General features: G+C 45.0%; 1 protein-coding gene across 2 annotated transcripts; it reads left to right on the top strand.

Moving 5' to 3' along the window:
- The first annotated feature begins 75 nt into the window (after positions 1 to 75).
- On the top strand, positions 76 to 8,643 carry C15H18orf32 (chromosome 15 C18orf32 homolog). 2 transcript variants are annotated; one of them, XM_032885617.1, is made up of 3 exons: positions 76 to 201; positions 7,342 to 7,518; positions 7,985 to 8,643. In XM_032885617.1, exons 2-3 carry the CDS (start codon positions 7,366 to 7,368, stop codon positions 8,048 to 8,050), a joined length of 219 nt encoding a protein of 72 aa, XP_032741508.1. In that variant the 5' UTR covers positions 76 to 201; positions 7,342 to 7,365; the 3' UTR covers positions 8,051 to 8,643. The 2 variants fall into 2 exon arrangements, with proteins under 2 accessions (XP_032741508.1, XP_032741509.1); XM_032885618.1 differs by having other exon boundaries at positions 197 to 301.
- The last annotated feature ends 8,724 nt before the right edge of the window (positions 8,644 to 17,367 follow it).

Raw genomic sequence — 17,367 nt, 5'->3', positions numbered from 1 at the left:
ATTACGTTCTGTGCGCCCCTTGGCTGACGTGTATGGCTTTGTCAGTGTCTTGACCTGCAATTGGCTGCTGGCAGCCCGGCCTCCCGGAAGTGCGGACATTGCCCTGGGCGTCTTGGTGGTGGCCAGTGACTCTCGCAGCGGTTGTCAGCGGCTTGACGTCCCCAGACGCTGTGCGGTGCGCCGGTGTACCCCAGGAATTAGGTAGCCTGCATACCTTGCATTTCTGCACTGATCCCCGTCTGTGGACCTCGGTGTCCCCTCCTTGCTTCCCTCGTGGTTTTCCTCTCTTTGGACCCGCACGGTGGGTGCCCCTCCTCTCTGTGCCACTGGACCCCTGCAGCTTCGCTACTTTTTGTCTTTGACTTGCTCAGTCCCTCCTGGCTCTTTCAAGGGAGGCGACTATGGCTCTATTGGGCAGTTCTGGTGGATCCCTCGCTCTTTCCGCTTTCTTCCACTGTCCTCTTGGGCCAAGTTGAATGAAACATTCCATTTTGCTCTCTTTGATAGATTGGATAGTAGTTAAAATAGTAGTCTACCTTATCTTCTAGATTTCCCACCGCAGTTTTCACAGTATAAAATATCTATCAAAAATTACTAGGATTGAGAGACAATACCATAGGCTTACTAGTTAAAAGATCCAAAAAAGTTTTATAAAAACCATGCTGTGGAAGTTGGGAGTGGTGGTGCACTCTTTTTGTCCCAACACAAAGGAGGCAGAGGCAAGTGGGTCTCTTAAGTTCAAGGCCAGCCAAGGCTACGTAGTCAGACTTTGTCAACTAAATATGGTGTCGTTACTGGCACAGGTTCTTGGGATCTTACTTAGAGCATAATATGTACGAATTTCTAGAATGCTAACTACACGTAGAATTTTAAAAAACAGCGTGGTGACAGACAGTTGGATGGATAGGAAAAAGGCCTGAAAGGGAGTTGTAAAATTCTAAAAGAAGTAAAAGTTAAAAAACAAAAAAAAACTTTTAGAGACAAGATCACACTGTGTAGTCCTCGTTTTTTGTTTTTCCATTTTGAGATATGATCTTACATTGTTGATGCAGCCTTGGGCTTGATGTATAGGCTAGGCCGATTTATGTCTTTTTTTCCCTTAGCCTCCCAAACAGTTGAGGTCACAGGCCTGGCCGGTTTGTTTTGTTACATTTCGGTTTTGTACTACATTACACTATTGAGTGCACGCTGCATCCTTGTAAGGTGGGGGCTCCCTTTGTCTGCATTTTCTCATGAGGGAATTAAGGCACAGTCCTGTTTCCAAGAAGCACCTTCAGAAAGTGAAGCAGGTCTCAGCCTCCCTATGAAATCTGTAAAGTGTGCCGTGGTTGGTACTATTAAAGGGGTACAAGACCTAGAGCCTTGTACATTTCCAGCTCATGTTTGCTGAAGAGAATCTCTGCTAATTAACTTTTTTTAATATTTATTTTATGTTCACTGGTGTTTTGTCTGCATGCATGAGGGAGCCAGAGCCCTTGGAACAGGAGTTAAGAGACACTGAGCTGCCATGTGAATGCTGGGAATCGAACCCAGGTCCTCTGGAAGAGCAGCCAGTGCTTTTAACCACTGAGCCATCCCTCTAGTTCTGCTAACTGACTTTTAAGTGCTGCTGATTAAACATGCTCAGCACAGCGGATCTCAGCCTTCCTACTGCTGTGACACATTAATACAGTTCTTCATGTTGCAGTGGCCCCCAACCACAAAGTTATTTCTGTTGCTACTTTGTAACTGTAAATATCTGTGTTTATCTATAGTCTTAGGCGACCCCTGTGTCCTTCTACTCCGAAGGAGTTACAACTCATATGTTGGGAACCAAGGAGTTACAACCCATATGTTGAGAACCGCTGGTCTGGCAGGATGTAGACAAGCCCTACCATTGAGATAACACCCCCCAGCTTCATTGACTGATTTGTCTGTTAGTTTTTTAAGACAGAGTTTCTCCGTATAACTCTGCTGCCCTGGAATTCATTCTGTAGACTAAGCTGGCCTCAAACTCAGAGATCTGCCTTCCTCTGCCTCCTGTGTACCATTTCTGCCCAGTACCTGATTTTTTCTTTTAAATCAAAGGTACGTTTTTAAAAGTTTTGGAGCTTAATCTGGAAAATTCTTAAATTGTTTTAACTAGAACTAATTGCATCCTTTATAAAATATCTAGTCCTTCCTTGATGTAAACTTATACGTGCTTATAGTTTTTGCTTGTAATTCATTTCAGAATTGCATTCAGAACGAATCATAACACTGGAGCCAAGGGGCAGTGGTGCATGCCTTTAATCCCAGCACTCAGGAGGCAGGGACACATAGATCTCCGTGAGTTCGAAGGCATCCAGGGCTACACAGAGAAACCCAAATTAAAAAAAAAAGAATCATGGGGCTGGAGAGATGGCTCAGTGGTTAAGAGCACTGACTGCTCTTCCTAAGGTTCTGAGTTCAAATCCCAGCAACCACATGGTGGCTCACAACCATCTGTAATGGGATCCAATGCCCTCTTCTGGTGTGTCTGAAGACAGCTACAGTGTACTTATATACAGTGAATAAATAAATCTTTAAAAAAAATAATAAAAAAATTAAAAAAAATTAAAAAAAAAAGAATCATAACACTTTCACCTGCATTATGAATAGGTTAAGTTATTTTCGGTGCCGATTCATTCAATAATCAGTGCTATTTAACTTATAGTATTCTGAAAATTAGGATAATTGAAATCTTTGTGTACTGTTCTGAAACTTCCTCTTAAGGTCTTGGGCTGGTTAGTCTTAATTGTTAACTTGGTACACCCTAGCATTCCCCGGGAAGAGAGTTTTAATAAGGGATAATCGAGATCATTTGGCCTTGAGCATGTCTGTAAGGGATAGTCTGATTGATCGCTAAAGGATGTAGGAAAACCTAGCCCTTGTGGGCATCACAATCCCTTAGGCAGGAGGTGAACAGCATAGGAGGAGGAGGCTGCTGAGAGCCAGCAAGCAGGGATCTTTGTGTTTTTTCTTTCTGCTCCTGATTGTTGATGTAATTTTTCAAGTTTCTACCTCAACTTCTCGTCACAACCGTGGGCTATACCCTGGAACTGAAATCCTAGTCCTAAGAGATTAATTTATTTTGTAAATTTAAGAACTCTTTGGTTTAACAGAGAAGGGTCCCTTTCTAAGAGATAGCTGACTTTCAGAACCAGATTTGCCAGTATGACTTTTAATTATCAAGAACATTAAGAAGGCCTGTCTTAGGGTTCTACTGCTGTGCACAGACACCATGACCACAGCAAGTCTTACAAGGACAGCATTTAATTGGAGCTGGCTTACAGGTCACAGGTTCAGTCCATTATCATCAACATGGCAGCATCCAGGCAGGCATGGTGCAGGAGGAGCAGAGAGCTCTACATCTTCACCTGAAGGCTGCTAGTGCCTGACTTCCAGGCAGCTAGGATGAGGGTCTTAAGGCCCACACCCACAGTGACACACCTACTCCAACAGGGCCACACCTCCTAGTAGTGCCACTCCCTGAGCAGAGCATATACAAGCCATCACAATGGCTTTAACCCCAGAACAGGAGGGGTAGAGGAAGAGCTGGTCCACATAGAGAGTTCCAGCCAGGTAAGGGTATGTGGTGAAAGTTCTGTCTAAAAAAGAAAAAATATTAGAAGTATTAACTTAGATATGGATAATTTACTTACATGATAATTCTTAAGTTTGCTATTTCAGTGATGAAATACCGTGGCCAAAGCAAGTTGGAAAGGAAAGGGTTTATGTGGTTTATACTTTCACATCACTGTTCTTCATTGACGGAAGTCAGGACAGGAATGTCAGTGAAGCAGGCACCTGGAGGCAGGAGCTGTGCGGAGGCCATGGAGGGTGCTGCTTACTGGCTTGCTCCTCATGGCTTGCACAGCCTGCTTTCTTACAGAATCCAGGACCACCAGCCCAGGGGTAACACCACCCACAATGGGCTTGGCCCTTACCCCCATCAATTGGTAATTAAGAAAGTGCCCTACAGCCTGGTATGAAAGAGGCCTTTTTAAAATAAGTAAATTAATTTTTGAGACCGTGTCTTCACTATGTAATTCTGGCTGTGCTGGAACTCACTATGTAGACCAGGCTGGCCTTATGCTCACTGAGGTCTGCCTGCCTGTATCTCCCCAAGGGATTAAAGGCAGATACCAGGCTTGGCTATAGGCATTTTCTTTCTTTCTTTTTATTTATTTTTATGTATGAGTACACTGTTGCTGTCTTCAGACACATCAGAAGAGAGCACTGGATCCCATCACAGATGGTTATGAGCCACCATGTGGTTGCTGGGAATTGAACTCAGAACCTCTGGAAGAATAGTCAGTGCTCTTTTTTTTTTTAAATTTATTTATTTTATTTTTGTATATGAGTACACTGTAGCTGTCTTCAGACACACCAGAAGAGGGCATTGGATCCCATTACAGATGGTTGTGAGCCACCATGTGGTTGCTGGGGTTTGAACTCAGGACCTCTGGAAGAGCAGTCGGTGCTCTTAATCACTGAGCCATCTCTCCAGCCCCAGGCATTTTCTTTTTTTTTTTTTTTTTTTGTTCTTTTTTTTGGAGCTGGGGACTGAACCCAGGGCCTTGCGTTTGCTAGGCAAGCGCTCTACCACTGAGCTAAATCCCCAACCCCCCAGGCATTTTCTTAAGAGAAGTTCCCTTCGCTTAGGTGATCGTTAGCTTGTGTCAAGTCGATATAAAGCTATCCAGCATAGCATTGGGTAAAATCTTATACCCAGCACACTTTCAGTTAGTTATATCCTTAAAAGGAATACAAGGGAGTGATGCTCACTGGTTAAGAGCAGGAGCTGCTCTTCCAGAAGCCCCAGGTTCATATCCCAGCTCCCACATGACTTGCTTCTGGACCCCACGGGTGCTGTATGCTTATGGCGCACAGACATATGCAAGCAAACATCAAGACACAAAAAAGTAAATCTTTTTTTTTTTTTTGGTTCTTTTTTTCCGGAGCTGGGGACCGAACCCAGGGCCTTGCGCTTCCTAGGCAAGCGCTCTACCACTGAGCTAAATCCCCAACCCCAAAAAGTAAATCTTAAAGGAACAAAATAAGTTAAGTATGAAATAAAGTTGATCTATGTAGTGGCACCTGTAATTCAGCACTTGAGGGATTTGGGCAAGAAGAGTCCTGGTTCCAAGACAGCCTGGACCAAACTCAGAGGAAGGGGAGCGGGAGGAGAGAGAGGGGGAGGGGGAGAAGGAGGGAGGTAGGGGGAGAAAGAGAGGAGAGGGAGAGGCAGGCAGGGAGGGAGGAAAGAGAGAGAGAGAGAGAGAACGAGAAAGCGAGAACAGTTTTAAGGTTTAAGTTGATGACAGCATTCTTTCTGTCAAGCACAAGGCCCTCAGTCCCCACCCTCCCAATCCCCCCAAAAAATGTAAAGGGAGACTTGGAAAAGACTGATTTGCAAGCCTAGAGTGTGAGTTTTGTATTACAGAGTTTGCCTTAAGCATTATTCCATTGGCAAATTGTGTGTGTGGGGGGGGGCTTTGTTGTTTTGTTTGTTTGTTTAAAGTGAGAATATTCTTCCAGCTGGTAGCGTTAAGGGTTTTTTTGTTTGTTTTTTAAGATTTATTTTATTTATGTGAAGAGCAGTCAGCACTCTTAACCAGCCATCTCTCCAGTCCTGGGTTTTTTTGTTTGTTTGTTTGTATATTTGTTTTTGTTTTTTTCAAGACAGGGTTTCTCTGTGTAGCCCTGTCTGTCATGGAACTCAGTTCTGTAGACTGGGTTGTCCTTACACTCACAGAGATCTCTCCCTCTGCTTCCCAAGTGCTAGGATTAAAGGCGTGTGCCACCACTGTCTGGCCCATTGTTAATTGTCAGTTCCTTATTGTCTTAGTTAGGGTTTTACTGCTGTGCACATATACCATGACCAAGGCAACTCTTATAAGGACAGCATTTAATTGGGGCTGGCTTACAGGTTCAGAGGTTCAGTCCATTACCATCAAGGTGGGAGCATGGCAGCTTCCAGGCAGGCATGGTGCAGGAGGAGCTGAGAGTTCTACATCTTCATCTTAGAGGCTGCTAGTGGAAGACTGACTTCCAGGCAGCTAGGGTGAAGTCTTATGCCCATTCCCACAGTGCTACACCTATTCTGACAGGACCACACCTTCTAATAGTGCTAGTCCCTGGGCTGAGCATATACCAACTATCACACTTATATAATTAACACTAAGGACTGGAGAGATGGCTCAGTGGTTAAGAGCACTGACTGCTCTTCCAGAGGTCCTGAGTTCAAATCCCAGTACCCCCACATGGTGGCTCACAATCATCGGTAATGGGATCCGATGCTCTCTTCTGGTGTGTCTGAAGACAGCTGCAGTGTACTTATATACAATAAATAAATAAATCTTTAAAAAAAAAACACTAAGGGCATACTATATTTTGTTTATAAGTAATATTGTTTTCCTTTTAAACTATTTTACCATTATTGCTATTTAGAACAAAACAAAACAAACAAAAAATCCTCGCCGTGTAGCCCTGTTGACTATCCCGGAACTCCCTAGGTAGACCAGGCTGGGCTCAGACTACTACACATCAAATACTGGAATTACAGTCAGGTACTGACATGCCTGGCTATAATTTATTTCTTTTTAAATCTGTAGAACATCTAGTTTCTCTGATGGTTTCCTCCTCCTCCTCCTCCTCCTCCTCCTACTCCTCCTCCTACTCCTCCTCCTCCTCCTCCTCCTCTTCTCATTATTACTGTGTATCTATTTGGCGCATGTGTACATGGGAGAGGGAGAACTCCACTGTGCTGTATGGAGGCTAGAAGACAACTTACAGGCGTTTCCTCTCCCATCTGGGTTTCAGTGGCAGGCACCTTTACCCACTAAACCATCTTACTGGCCCCCTTCCTGGTTCTGTTAGAAGTAAATGAGCGGGTAAACTATGTAAAGTACCTAACACATATTGTTTTGACCCTGAATGTTCTTTTATTGCATTTTTATTTGTCGTGTGGGCATGTATACCTCTGACATGGTGTCAGGTCTAAGTGATGACTTGATTCTGTCTTTTCACCGGGTTGGTCCTGGGTATTCGACTTAGGTTGTCAGGCGTGGAGGCAGGAACCTCTGTGCACGAAGCGTCTTTTATCCCAGAATCCCCGAGAAAGCCGCGGTTACTGGAAAGGATTGGATGCTGGCATCTCAGCGTTCCTGTCTCCTCACTTGTTCCACTACCTTGCAGAGAGAGCATTTTGGTTTAGAAACCTTTGCTTTCGGCAAATATTTTCCTAGATAGCTTCCACGCCCCGTAGATACAGTCCTATTCCTGAAGCGTCTCTTACTGTCTGTGACGAGCTGACTTCTTCCCCTGTGGTGTCGGCAGTTTCGGAAACTCCAGCGTGGGACGATGGTGTGCATTCCTTGTATCGTCATTCCAGTGCTGCTCTGGATCTTCAAAAAGTTCCTGGAGCCATACATATACCCCGTGGTCAGTCGCATATGGCCGAGAAAAGCTGTACAGCAATTGGACAATAAGAATACGGGCAAGGTAGACTGCAAGGTAAAGCCTCCGAGTTCGCGGGAGACGGGTGCGGGGCAGCGCTGGGGAACCGCAAGCTTCTGGAAGGGCGAGCCTCTGGAATTGGAAGCTTTGTCTCAGTTTTAGTTACTGACATTCGGTCGGAAGATTTGAAACTAGGCTTCTGATTAATGTGTTGTCTTTTTGCCTCCCTTTCCCCACCTGACATGGGGATTGAACCCTGGGCCAGGAGCCGGCCAGGAAAGCCCTGTACCTCGGAGCTGCATCCCTAGGCCCAATGTAAAGGTGGTTTTGTACGGGAATGAATGTTTGGAACACCCCTGTCTTCACTGGTCCCTGCAATATTGACTCTGCAGCTCTCTGAATTAATTAACCTGCATAATTCTGGAAGTTAATGCTAAAGTTTATTGTCTGCTTCTACAAAGATTGTTTCCTAAAGTCAGTACCTTTTTGTTATCATAATTCTGGATTCTTTTTTTCATTCTAGGGTGCAGATACAAATGGATTCTCCACAAAAGGACCAACAGAGGTCTCCGATAAAAAGAAAGACTAGTGTGGTTCTCTTGAAGGCCCTGGGCTGTTTCCAAATGGACCTGATAACATGAAGCACCTTCTCTGTCTCTGACCTTTTTTCTCTGAGACCAGGATTCTAGATAATAGTTTAGCTTCTGCCTGATACTAATCAGGGAGTACAGGTATTTATATTTAAAATTCCAGTAGTTATATTTAATGACCATACCGAAGTTCCCTTTTCATTAAAGTAGCTTTCATTTCTATTATTCCGTTTTACTGCTAGGAACAAATAGGAGGTCTGTGTGAGCAGACACTCAGAGCCCAGTCCTTAGGCCTTTGCCTTCTTTCTCATGAGTTTGCCGTTTTCACTTCCCGTGGGCTCTTGTACCTTGAGTGGGAGGAGTCTTAGCGTGACACAGGGCGGTCTGCGGTGGGATGCGACGTGATTACTGATCACTACCAAGCACAATGGCCAGCAGATGGCCGAGAATAGTCACTGCTCCAAGGAACCTGGGAAAGGAACTAGGGAAGCTTCTTTGAAAGCTCTAACATCGACATCATCGTCAGTCACACAACTTCTAATTCTCTGTACTTCTAGTCCTGACAATGTATTAAACACCCATTTAACTTGTGGTTCTTTCTTTTTGTCTCTTCATATTTGAAAGGGTTTTTTTTGTTGTTGTTGTTGCTGTTGGTTTTTAGTTTCTTTGTTTTTTTTTTTCTTTTTTCTTTGGTTTTGTTTGTTTGTTTGTTTGTTTTGAGACAAGGTTTCTATGTGCAGCCCTGGCTGTCCGAGTTTGTTCTGTAGACCAGGTTGGCCTCGAACTCACAAAGATCTTCCTGCCTATGCCTTCCTGCTGCTGGGATTAAAGGCACACAGCACTGCTGCCCAACAGAAAGATATATCTTAATATATTAATACAATAACATTATAATATAATTATATACATAATATATATTATATATGTATTAAGGTTAACAAGTAAAATCTCAGAACCGTGATGCATGAAGACAGTGGGTGAGCGGAAGTCAGCACCACAGTGAGTGACTTCCACAGCAGCGCCTTGCCTGATTTTGTCTAAAGCAGCTGGGGGATCTGATCTTGGGAAACGTCAATCCTGTCCCTGAAGCCTGTGACCCCAGCTGAGGCAAGAGGATTCCAAGTTCACACCTGGCTTTCACTGCAGAACGAGTTTGAATCTAACTTAGGCACATTTCGTGTCAAAATTTAAAGATGCAAAAAGGGTTGGAGATGTAGCCCAGTGACAAACTGTTTGCTTAACCTGAAGCCCTGGGTCCAGCCCACGCCCTGTGCATCCGTCAGTGTAGCAGAGGATGGTCTTGAACTTCTGCTCCTCCTGCCAGTACCTCCTAAGTGATCCGGTCACAGGTGTGTACTATCATACCTGTGCTTCTGCCCCCACGTCCACACCCCACACCCACACCCCACACACTTTTGTTCTTTTGAAATAGGGTCTCATCACTTAGCGCCGATTGGTCTAGAATTCATGACACCAGTAGCCTCCCAAGTGCTTCCGTTAGAGGCATGAGCCACTATTCCTCGTTTAAAATAGATGTTTGTGTCGAATACACACATGATTGGTTTTATTACACAGCAGGGTTTTTTTGTTGGTTTCTCAGGGACGGGTGGGAAGATTGTGTTTTGAAGCAAGGTCTCTATGTGGTTCTGGCCGCCCTGGGGCTCAGTTCCATTAGCTGGCTTCTGACAGCAGTGCCAACAGGGCTCAGGACACTTGCTGCTTCTGTTAAAGATCTAAGTTTGGTTCCCAGCACCCACATGGTGCCTCACAACCATCAGTAAGTCCAGTTCCAGTGGATCTGATGCCCCCTTGAGAGCTCCTTTGGCACCAGAGATGTGTGTGGTGTGTATGCAAACATGTAGGCAAAACACTCCTATAGGTATATAAATCTGAAAAAAGGAAAACCAGCACCATCTATCACATCATGTGCCATCAATTTATCTTCTTATTTATCATTGCTTATGATCATCTGTCATCTGTCTTTGCACCATCTAGATACTTAACAATCATGTGGTATCCAGAGTATACTTAGGAACACTGTGGCTCTGAATTACATGGTTTCCACCTATCAATGCCCATTCGCTGAACTGATTATAAAATCAATCTAGCTTTCAGTTCTGAAATATAAGGAGTTTAGGGGTGTTAGTCCATGCCTGTAATCTTAGCACTTGGGATCTTGTGGCAACAGCATACGGAGAGTTCAAAGTCATCCTGGGTTACAGAGTGGAATCCTGCTGCAAACAAAACTGAAGAAAAGGACTGGAGAGATGGCTCAGCGGTTAAGAGCACTGACTGCTGCTCTTCCAGAGGTCCTGAGTTCAATTCCCAGCACCCACATGGTGGCTCACAACCATCTGTAATGGGATCCGATGCCCTCTTCCGGTGTGTCTGAAGACAGCGACAGTGTACTCACATACATTAAATAAATAAATAAATAAATAAATAAATCTTTAAAAAAAAAAAAATAAAGAAAAAGAGCGGGGTTGGGGATTTAGCTCAGTGGTAGAGCGCTTGCCTAGGAAGCACAAGGCCCTGGGTTCGGTCCCCAGCTCCGAAAAAAAAAGAACCAAAAAAAAAAAAGAAAAAGAGCCACTCAGCGCGGTAATTTCATAGCCTTGAGCCAAATAGTGTGAGAAAGGCCGTTACAGAAATAGCATACACTTCATGAAGAGAATGGGCCCACAGATATTCATGGCATATTTATCAGGAAAATGCTAATTAGAACCACAGTGAGAACCTACCAGGACAGTTAAAATTTAAGATCAAGTGTTGAGAGTATAGAGTTTCTTGTTTTTTTAACATGTGGAGGTTTTGCCCGCATTTATGTCTCTGCACCATTTGCATGCCTGGTGCCTGAGAAGGCCTGAAAAGGGCATCAGGTCCCCTGGAACTGGAGTGACATACATTAGTGAGCCACCATGTGGGTGCTTGGAATTGAATCCCAGTACTCTGGGAGAGCATTCAGTGCTCTTAACTGCTTGCTGGTCCATCCCTGCAGACCTCCATAGTCCAGATTTATAAGGTACCAGTGGGTTTCAGTTGGGCCCACATGGCCCTAATTGGCTGAACTTGAGCGTGCAAATAGGCCTGACTAATCAGGAAAGGTTGGTCAGGTCTGGTGGAGGAGTAGGGAGGAACAGAAGGCTGACCAAAAGTTGCTAGAGGGTCAATCAAACTTGTTAAAATGTTTCCGTTCAGGCGGTGGCTGCAGACTGCTTGTGGTGTGGCTGCTTCCTTGGGTAGGTTCTTGTTTCTCTGCTGACTTCAGCTGCTGTAGAACTGTCACTATATCGATGCCCCCACTGTATCTGTGCCCCATGTCCTGTTCATAGTAATCCCTTCAATAGTAATCCCTTACTCCCTTCTCTGCAGAGCCTTCCTTTGTCTGGGTGCTTTGGGAGGTCCTCCCAGGGTTTCTGATCCAGGTGACCTTGGCCTAGCTCCTTTGGTGTTAACTGTCTGTCACAGGCTGGTGTCTGTCACCGTCCTGCTAATGATGTGGGGGTAGAAACAATTATAATGCAATGAGAAATGACCAGACGGTCACTCACCAAACTACAGGCATTTCTTCCTGTGACATTTTACTGGTTCTCGGAAAGGCAGTTTCAGCAACCTTGTTGAACACCTCGTGACTCTGGGGTAAAGTGTCCTCCAGGAAGCCACAACTGACTGCACCACACACAAAAAGTACAAAAAACCACAGGACATACAGATATACCATTAGGCCAGCAGTCCATGCTGCTGGCTCCTGGGAAACTCGTTTCTGCCTAATGAGTCTTGCAGCATCATTAAATAATTAAATCCCATTAAAAAATGTGACTGGAGAGGTACCTCAGCACTGAAGGGCACTGGCTACTCTTCCAGAGACCTAGGTTTAATTCCTAGCATCTGCGTGGTGGCTCGGAGCCATCTGTAACTCCAGTTCCAGGGGATCCGATGCCTTTTTCTGGTCTTCTCAGGCACCAGACATGCAAGCAGTGCACAGACATACATGCAGGCAAAATACCTATACACAAAATAGAAATAAAGTCAAACTTTAAAGTAAAGCATGCTCAAGAGCTGGGAAGCTGGCTCTGCCCCTTCCCGGCTGCAGCACTCAGGAGGATGGGCCCTGCACCTTGCCTGGGCAGCACGGTAGAGTTGGCCCTGTTTGCTGGGTTTATGGGGGAGCTGCCCCTGCCTCTGGCACTGGGGAAGCTAGCTGGGGCAGTGCTGGAGATCTCACCCTGGTGGTGTGAGTGTGGAGAGCTGCAGGCTGACCAGCTCAGCTATTGCGCAGGCCCAGATCCAGGGCCCACTCCAACACCTACTCCATTGATGAACTTCTGGAGCACATGGAGGGGCCAGTCCTGCAGATCCAAAGCTGCAGGATCTCGACCACGCAGAGCAACAACAGGATGTCTAAGACTTTCAGTGAGGATTTCTAGTGTAGCACGGTTGATCGTGTAGCAGAGGATTGATAGTGTAGCAGAAGTCAGAACCAGACCAACGGCTCACCGCAATGAACATTTGCAGGTAAAGAAGTGTGGACAAAAGGGTGTACCTGAGACACACTGTGACACACTGCAGCTTCCACAGTGACTTTTTTTTCTTTTGAAAAGGTTCAAGGGTGGAGGTCAGGTATGAAGGGATGGGGAGATGAGTGAGATTGGGGTGGAAGATGTGAAATTCACAAAGAATCAAAAACAGTTAAGTAAAAAAAAAAGCATGATCTAGTGAATAGATTTTTACCTACTTTAGCTCAAAGTCACAAATAACTAAATCTGATTTCAGTCCACACCACATACAGTTCTAGTTCTTCAAATCTTACTAGATAATTTATTTGTATCCAGTGTTAGAGGTCCGCCCTGTCGTGCCTGGAAGGCATCCACCCTAAATACCATCACCCTGGGCTTTAAGGTCTAATAGACAAGTTTTGGAGGGATACATACATGGAAACCATAACATGCCTATTCGAAATATCCTTGGGACCATTATATGAGTCAATTCAGCTGGACATACTAAAGTCATGCCCAGCTTTTAATCATTGAGTTTGTTTGACTGATTGCTTGTTTGTTTTGCTTTTGCAGGCTTCAGGATTGAATCCAGAGTACTGCACATTCACATAAGCAAGCTAGGGTTGTAGATGTGCCCCACCAGATGCAGATGCTGCCCCCTTTGAGCACTCCAAGTGTTCTCTAAGTTGTTGTCAGAGTATTATGACATGGCAATAGGGAAGAAAAGGATAGCTGGGTGTTGCTTGCACAATAAAAATATAGAATGCGCTTATTTATGAGCAAGCTACAGGGCTGCAAGGCACAGGAGGAGAAGCAAAAGCCTTTGCTTTTTGGTCTTGTGGTTGGTTTCTGTTTCTGTTTGTTTTCTTTCGTTGAGTCGGGGTCTTAAGCAGCCTAACCTGGCTTTGTAGCTAGCTGAGAATTTCCACTTTGAACTCCCAATTCTTCCTCCAACTCCCAAATGCTGGCCTTACAATGTTTTTGCCACTAACCACAGTTGGCTTTGAACTCTCAATTCTGCTACCTCTGCCTCCAAAAGAAAGCATTTATTATGAAGATCAGCGGATATTACAAGAAAATTACTTTGATCATATCTAATCATAGACCATCAATGTATCTGAAGCAAATACTGACAGAACCAGAGAACAGATCAATGTCCTGCCATTAGAGCTAGAGGCACTGGACCCCATCACCCAGGTGCTGGGGACACAGCTCAGTGCTGCAGCGTTTGCCCAGCATGTACTGAATTCGATCTTCAGTACCACAAACCAACAAAACCCATCCTTTACCATGGACAGAACAACCAGACAGGACATGGGAGACTTGAGCTACCTGAAAGACTGCCATGGTATTCAGTATTGCTTTTGGAATAGCTTTGTGTGGGTTTGAATGAGTTCTGTTTTAATACCAGAGGGAATGTATCCTTATATCTGCAGATGCAAATTCCACTCTGAAGACGCTGGTGAATCTGCAAATTTCAACATGTTAATTTTCAAAATGAATTTGTTCAAAAGCCATTCCTCTGGGGCTGGACCTAAGCTACGCCAGTCATTCTTTTCCTTCCTGTAATTGAGCACTTTGGTTGTGTGTGTGTGTGTGTGAAGCCTGCAGCTCCACTAGTCCTTGAGTGTCACAAGGTCCGGACTAAGTCTATTGTTTATTATCTCTGCCTATTTGGCTTGACTTAGAATGACCTGGAAGATTGAGAGATTGAGGCATGCCCTTGTGTGTGTTCGTTCAGGTGTTTCTGGAGAGGATTAACTGAGGATTTGGTGTGAATATGAGTGGCACCATTCCAAAGGTCGAAGAGCACACAGTGTTTTCATTTCTCTTCCTTTCTTCTTCTTCTTCTTCTTCTTCTTCTTCTTCTTCTTCTTCTTCTTCTTCTTCTTCTTCTTCTTCTTCTTCTTCTTCTTCTTCTTCTTCTTCTTCTTCTTCTCCTTCTTCTTCCTCCTCTTCTTCCTCCTCCTCCTCTTCTTCCTCTTCCTCCTTCTTCCTCTCTCTCTCTCTCTCTCTCTCTCTCTCTCTCTCTCTTTCTTTCTTTTTCTTTTCTATTTTTTTTTTTTAGACAGAGTTTCTCTGTATAGCCCTGGCTGTTCTGGAACTCACTCTGTAGATCAGGCTGGCCTCAAACTCAGAGATCTTTCTGCCTCTGCCTCCTGTGTGCTGGGGATTATGAAGCACCACCACCCAGCTGGACACATAGTTGGCATAGTTGGCATCTCTTTGCATCCTGACTGGATAGGGAAACAGGTAGGAGCCACCATCTCCTGCTTCCCTCACCCCTTGTTTCCCTTTGAATTCTCTCCTCCTTCTACCCCTCCTCCTCCTCCTCCTCTTCCTCCTCCTCTTCCTCTTCCTCCTCCTCCTTCTTCTCCTTCTCTTCCCTCTCCTCTCTCTCCCCCCCTCATTTCTGTGATTCTTGTGTTGAGTGTATGGTGTGTGAGCATGTGTTTGAGTGTACGGTGTGTGAGCATGTGTTTGAGTGTACGGTGTGTGAGCACGTGTTTGTGTGTACGGTGTGTGAGCACGTGTTTGTATGGTGTGTGAGCACGTGTTTGTGTGTATGATTTCAGGTACGTGCATGGTGTGGTGTGCAGAGGTCAGAGGGCCACCTTGGATGCCTTTGCCTTCCATCTTGTTTGAGACAGGGTCTCTAGTTTGCTATTGTTCCCTGTTAGCTAGTGAAAGTGCTTTTGGGAATTCTGTATCTCCACCCCCAACTCCACCTCACCCGATGCAGACTGTGATTACAGACCAGTGCTGCTGCACGATTGGAGTTCTGGGATTCCAGCCCAGGTCTTCACATACACTAGCACTTCATCACGGAGACCTCATCCCACCCCTAGTGTTTTGGTATTTTAAGATGTCATGTTCTTGTGTGTCTGAAGATAATAGACAGAGTAAATAAAAGACATCATGTAGTGCAGGCTGGCCTTGAACTTGCTACATAGCCAAGGATGACCCTGAATTCTTTGTTCTTCTTTTCTTTGTTTTTTTTTTTTTTTTTTTAAAGACTTGTTTATTTATTCTGAATATAGTGTTCCGACTGCATGTATGCCTGCAGGTCAGAAGAAGGAACCAGATCCTATTGTAGATGGTTGTGTGCCTCCATGTGGTTGCTAGGAATTGAACTGAGAACCCCTGGAAGAGCAGCCGACACTCTTAACCTCTGAGCCATCTCTCCAGCCCAATGGGGAATTCTTTTTTTTTTTTTTTTTAGATTTTATTTTTTATTTAAGTACACTGTTGCTGCTGTCTTCAGACACACCAGAAGAGGGCATCAGATCTCATTACAGATGGTTGTGAGCCACCGTGTGGTTGCTGGGAATTGAACTCAGGACCTAAGGAAGAGCAGTCAGTGCTCTTTACCGCTGAGCCATCTCTCCAGTCCCCAATGGAGAATTCTTGATCCCTCTGACACCACTTCCCAAATGTTAGGATTACAGGTGTGGATAACGGCGTCTACCTTCACAAACACGTTTTTACATAAGCAGGCATCTGTACCATCCTGTGCAATGGCTGGCCCTTGTCAGGCGCCTTCCTATTTTTAGCTAGCTCCCCAGGCGCCTTGTGTTTTAGTTTGCTTTGTTGTTCTGCTGCAAGCTCAGGGAATTTACTGGCAATTGATATTGGAAAGAGAAATGTCTAGGCTGGCAAAATGGCTGAGTGGGAAACGGCGTTTGCTATCAATCCCGGTGAACTGCGTCCATTACAGGATCCGTATGAGTAGGAGGAGGAAAACCTCTTCTACTCTTCTACAAGTTGTCCTTCATTCTCTACACACGTGCTGCGGCATGCGCTATTCCCTCCAATACATGTAAAAGTAAAGTCTAGCATTTGTACAGCACTTTGCAGAGAACACCGGCACAGGGAGGTTGTACAATAAAGCGATCGCTGTTTCATAGGGTTGTTTGGAAAAATAAACACAATATCATACAGCACATAGGAAATAGTCTATAACACGAATGGTTATTGCCATAATGGCCGCTATTTGTAAGAATTTTAGCTGAGGAGTGGTAAATACTCAAGGGTATTAATTTGGTGACCTCAGGTCACTTGACTTCAAATTCCGTATTTCTCTCTAAGACAGTGTTTCATGTAGCCAGGCTAGCTTCTGTATGTAGCAGAATGGCCTTTGCCATTTAAGTACTCATTATGGGTTCAAATTCCATAGGTTTTTTTTTTTTTTTTTTTTTTTTTTTGAGACAGGGTCTTGCTATGCGGCTGTGGCTGGCTTGCTATTCGTTATGCAGCCCATACTGATCTTGAACTCTGAACAATCCTCCTTTAGGCTCTCAGGTAAATCCCATACTTTTGACGCTATACAATATTGATTCTTATTCCGGTGGGACTAATCCTGATTTTATTGCCGAAGAGTCTAGTAGATTTTTCTGTTAAAAATATTTTATTTTTTAATTCTACAAAGCCCACAAAAGATTTGCCATTGGTGTGATTATCCAGCGGGAATTAACAGGCAACTTAATCTCAATTAAGTTAACAGTACAGGCGCGCTCAGCCAGTCCCTGGAGCCTAGAGTTTTTGGTTTCTGCACTTTGCCACGTGGCTATGTGGTTGCCCAGGAGACGCTAGGAGGATGGAACGCCGGAAGGACTACATTTCCCAGAAGCACGCGCGCTCGGCGTGCCCCGGGACCGCCCGCTGCTGGCGCGCGCTTAGCCGTTCGGTCCCCAGCCGCGTCCTCCGTCGCTTCCCTCTTCTCACTTCAGCTCTTGCGTCTCCGCACCGACAGCCGCTGGGGCCGCTGGGGCCGCCGGAGCGCGGTCGGAGCAGGAGCCGCTGAGCTACGGAACCATGGA

This window comes from Rattus rattus, chromosome 15, assembly GCF_011064425.1.
Source record: "Rattus rattus isolate New Zealand chromosome 15, Rrattus_CSIRO_v1, whole genome shotgun sequence".
NCBI lineage: Eukaryota > Metazoa > Chordata > Mammalia > Rodentia > Muridae > Rattus > Rattus rattus.
This window is presented reverse-complemented; position numbering and strand designations above follow the sequence as displayed.

What these genes read in the sequence shown, in the direction of transcription:
- C15H18orf32 (XM_032885617.1), top strand. Translation starts at nt 7,366, where the DNA reads ATGGTGTGCATTCCTTGTATCGTCATTCCAGTGCTGCTCTGGATCTTC. An exon ending in CGGGCAAGGTAGACTGCAAG is followed by an intron (nt 7,519 to 7,984) that starts GTAAAGCCTCCG and finishes TTTTCATTCTAG; the next exon opens with GGTGCAGATACAAATGGATT.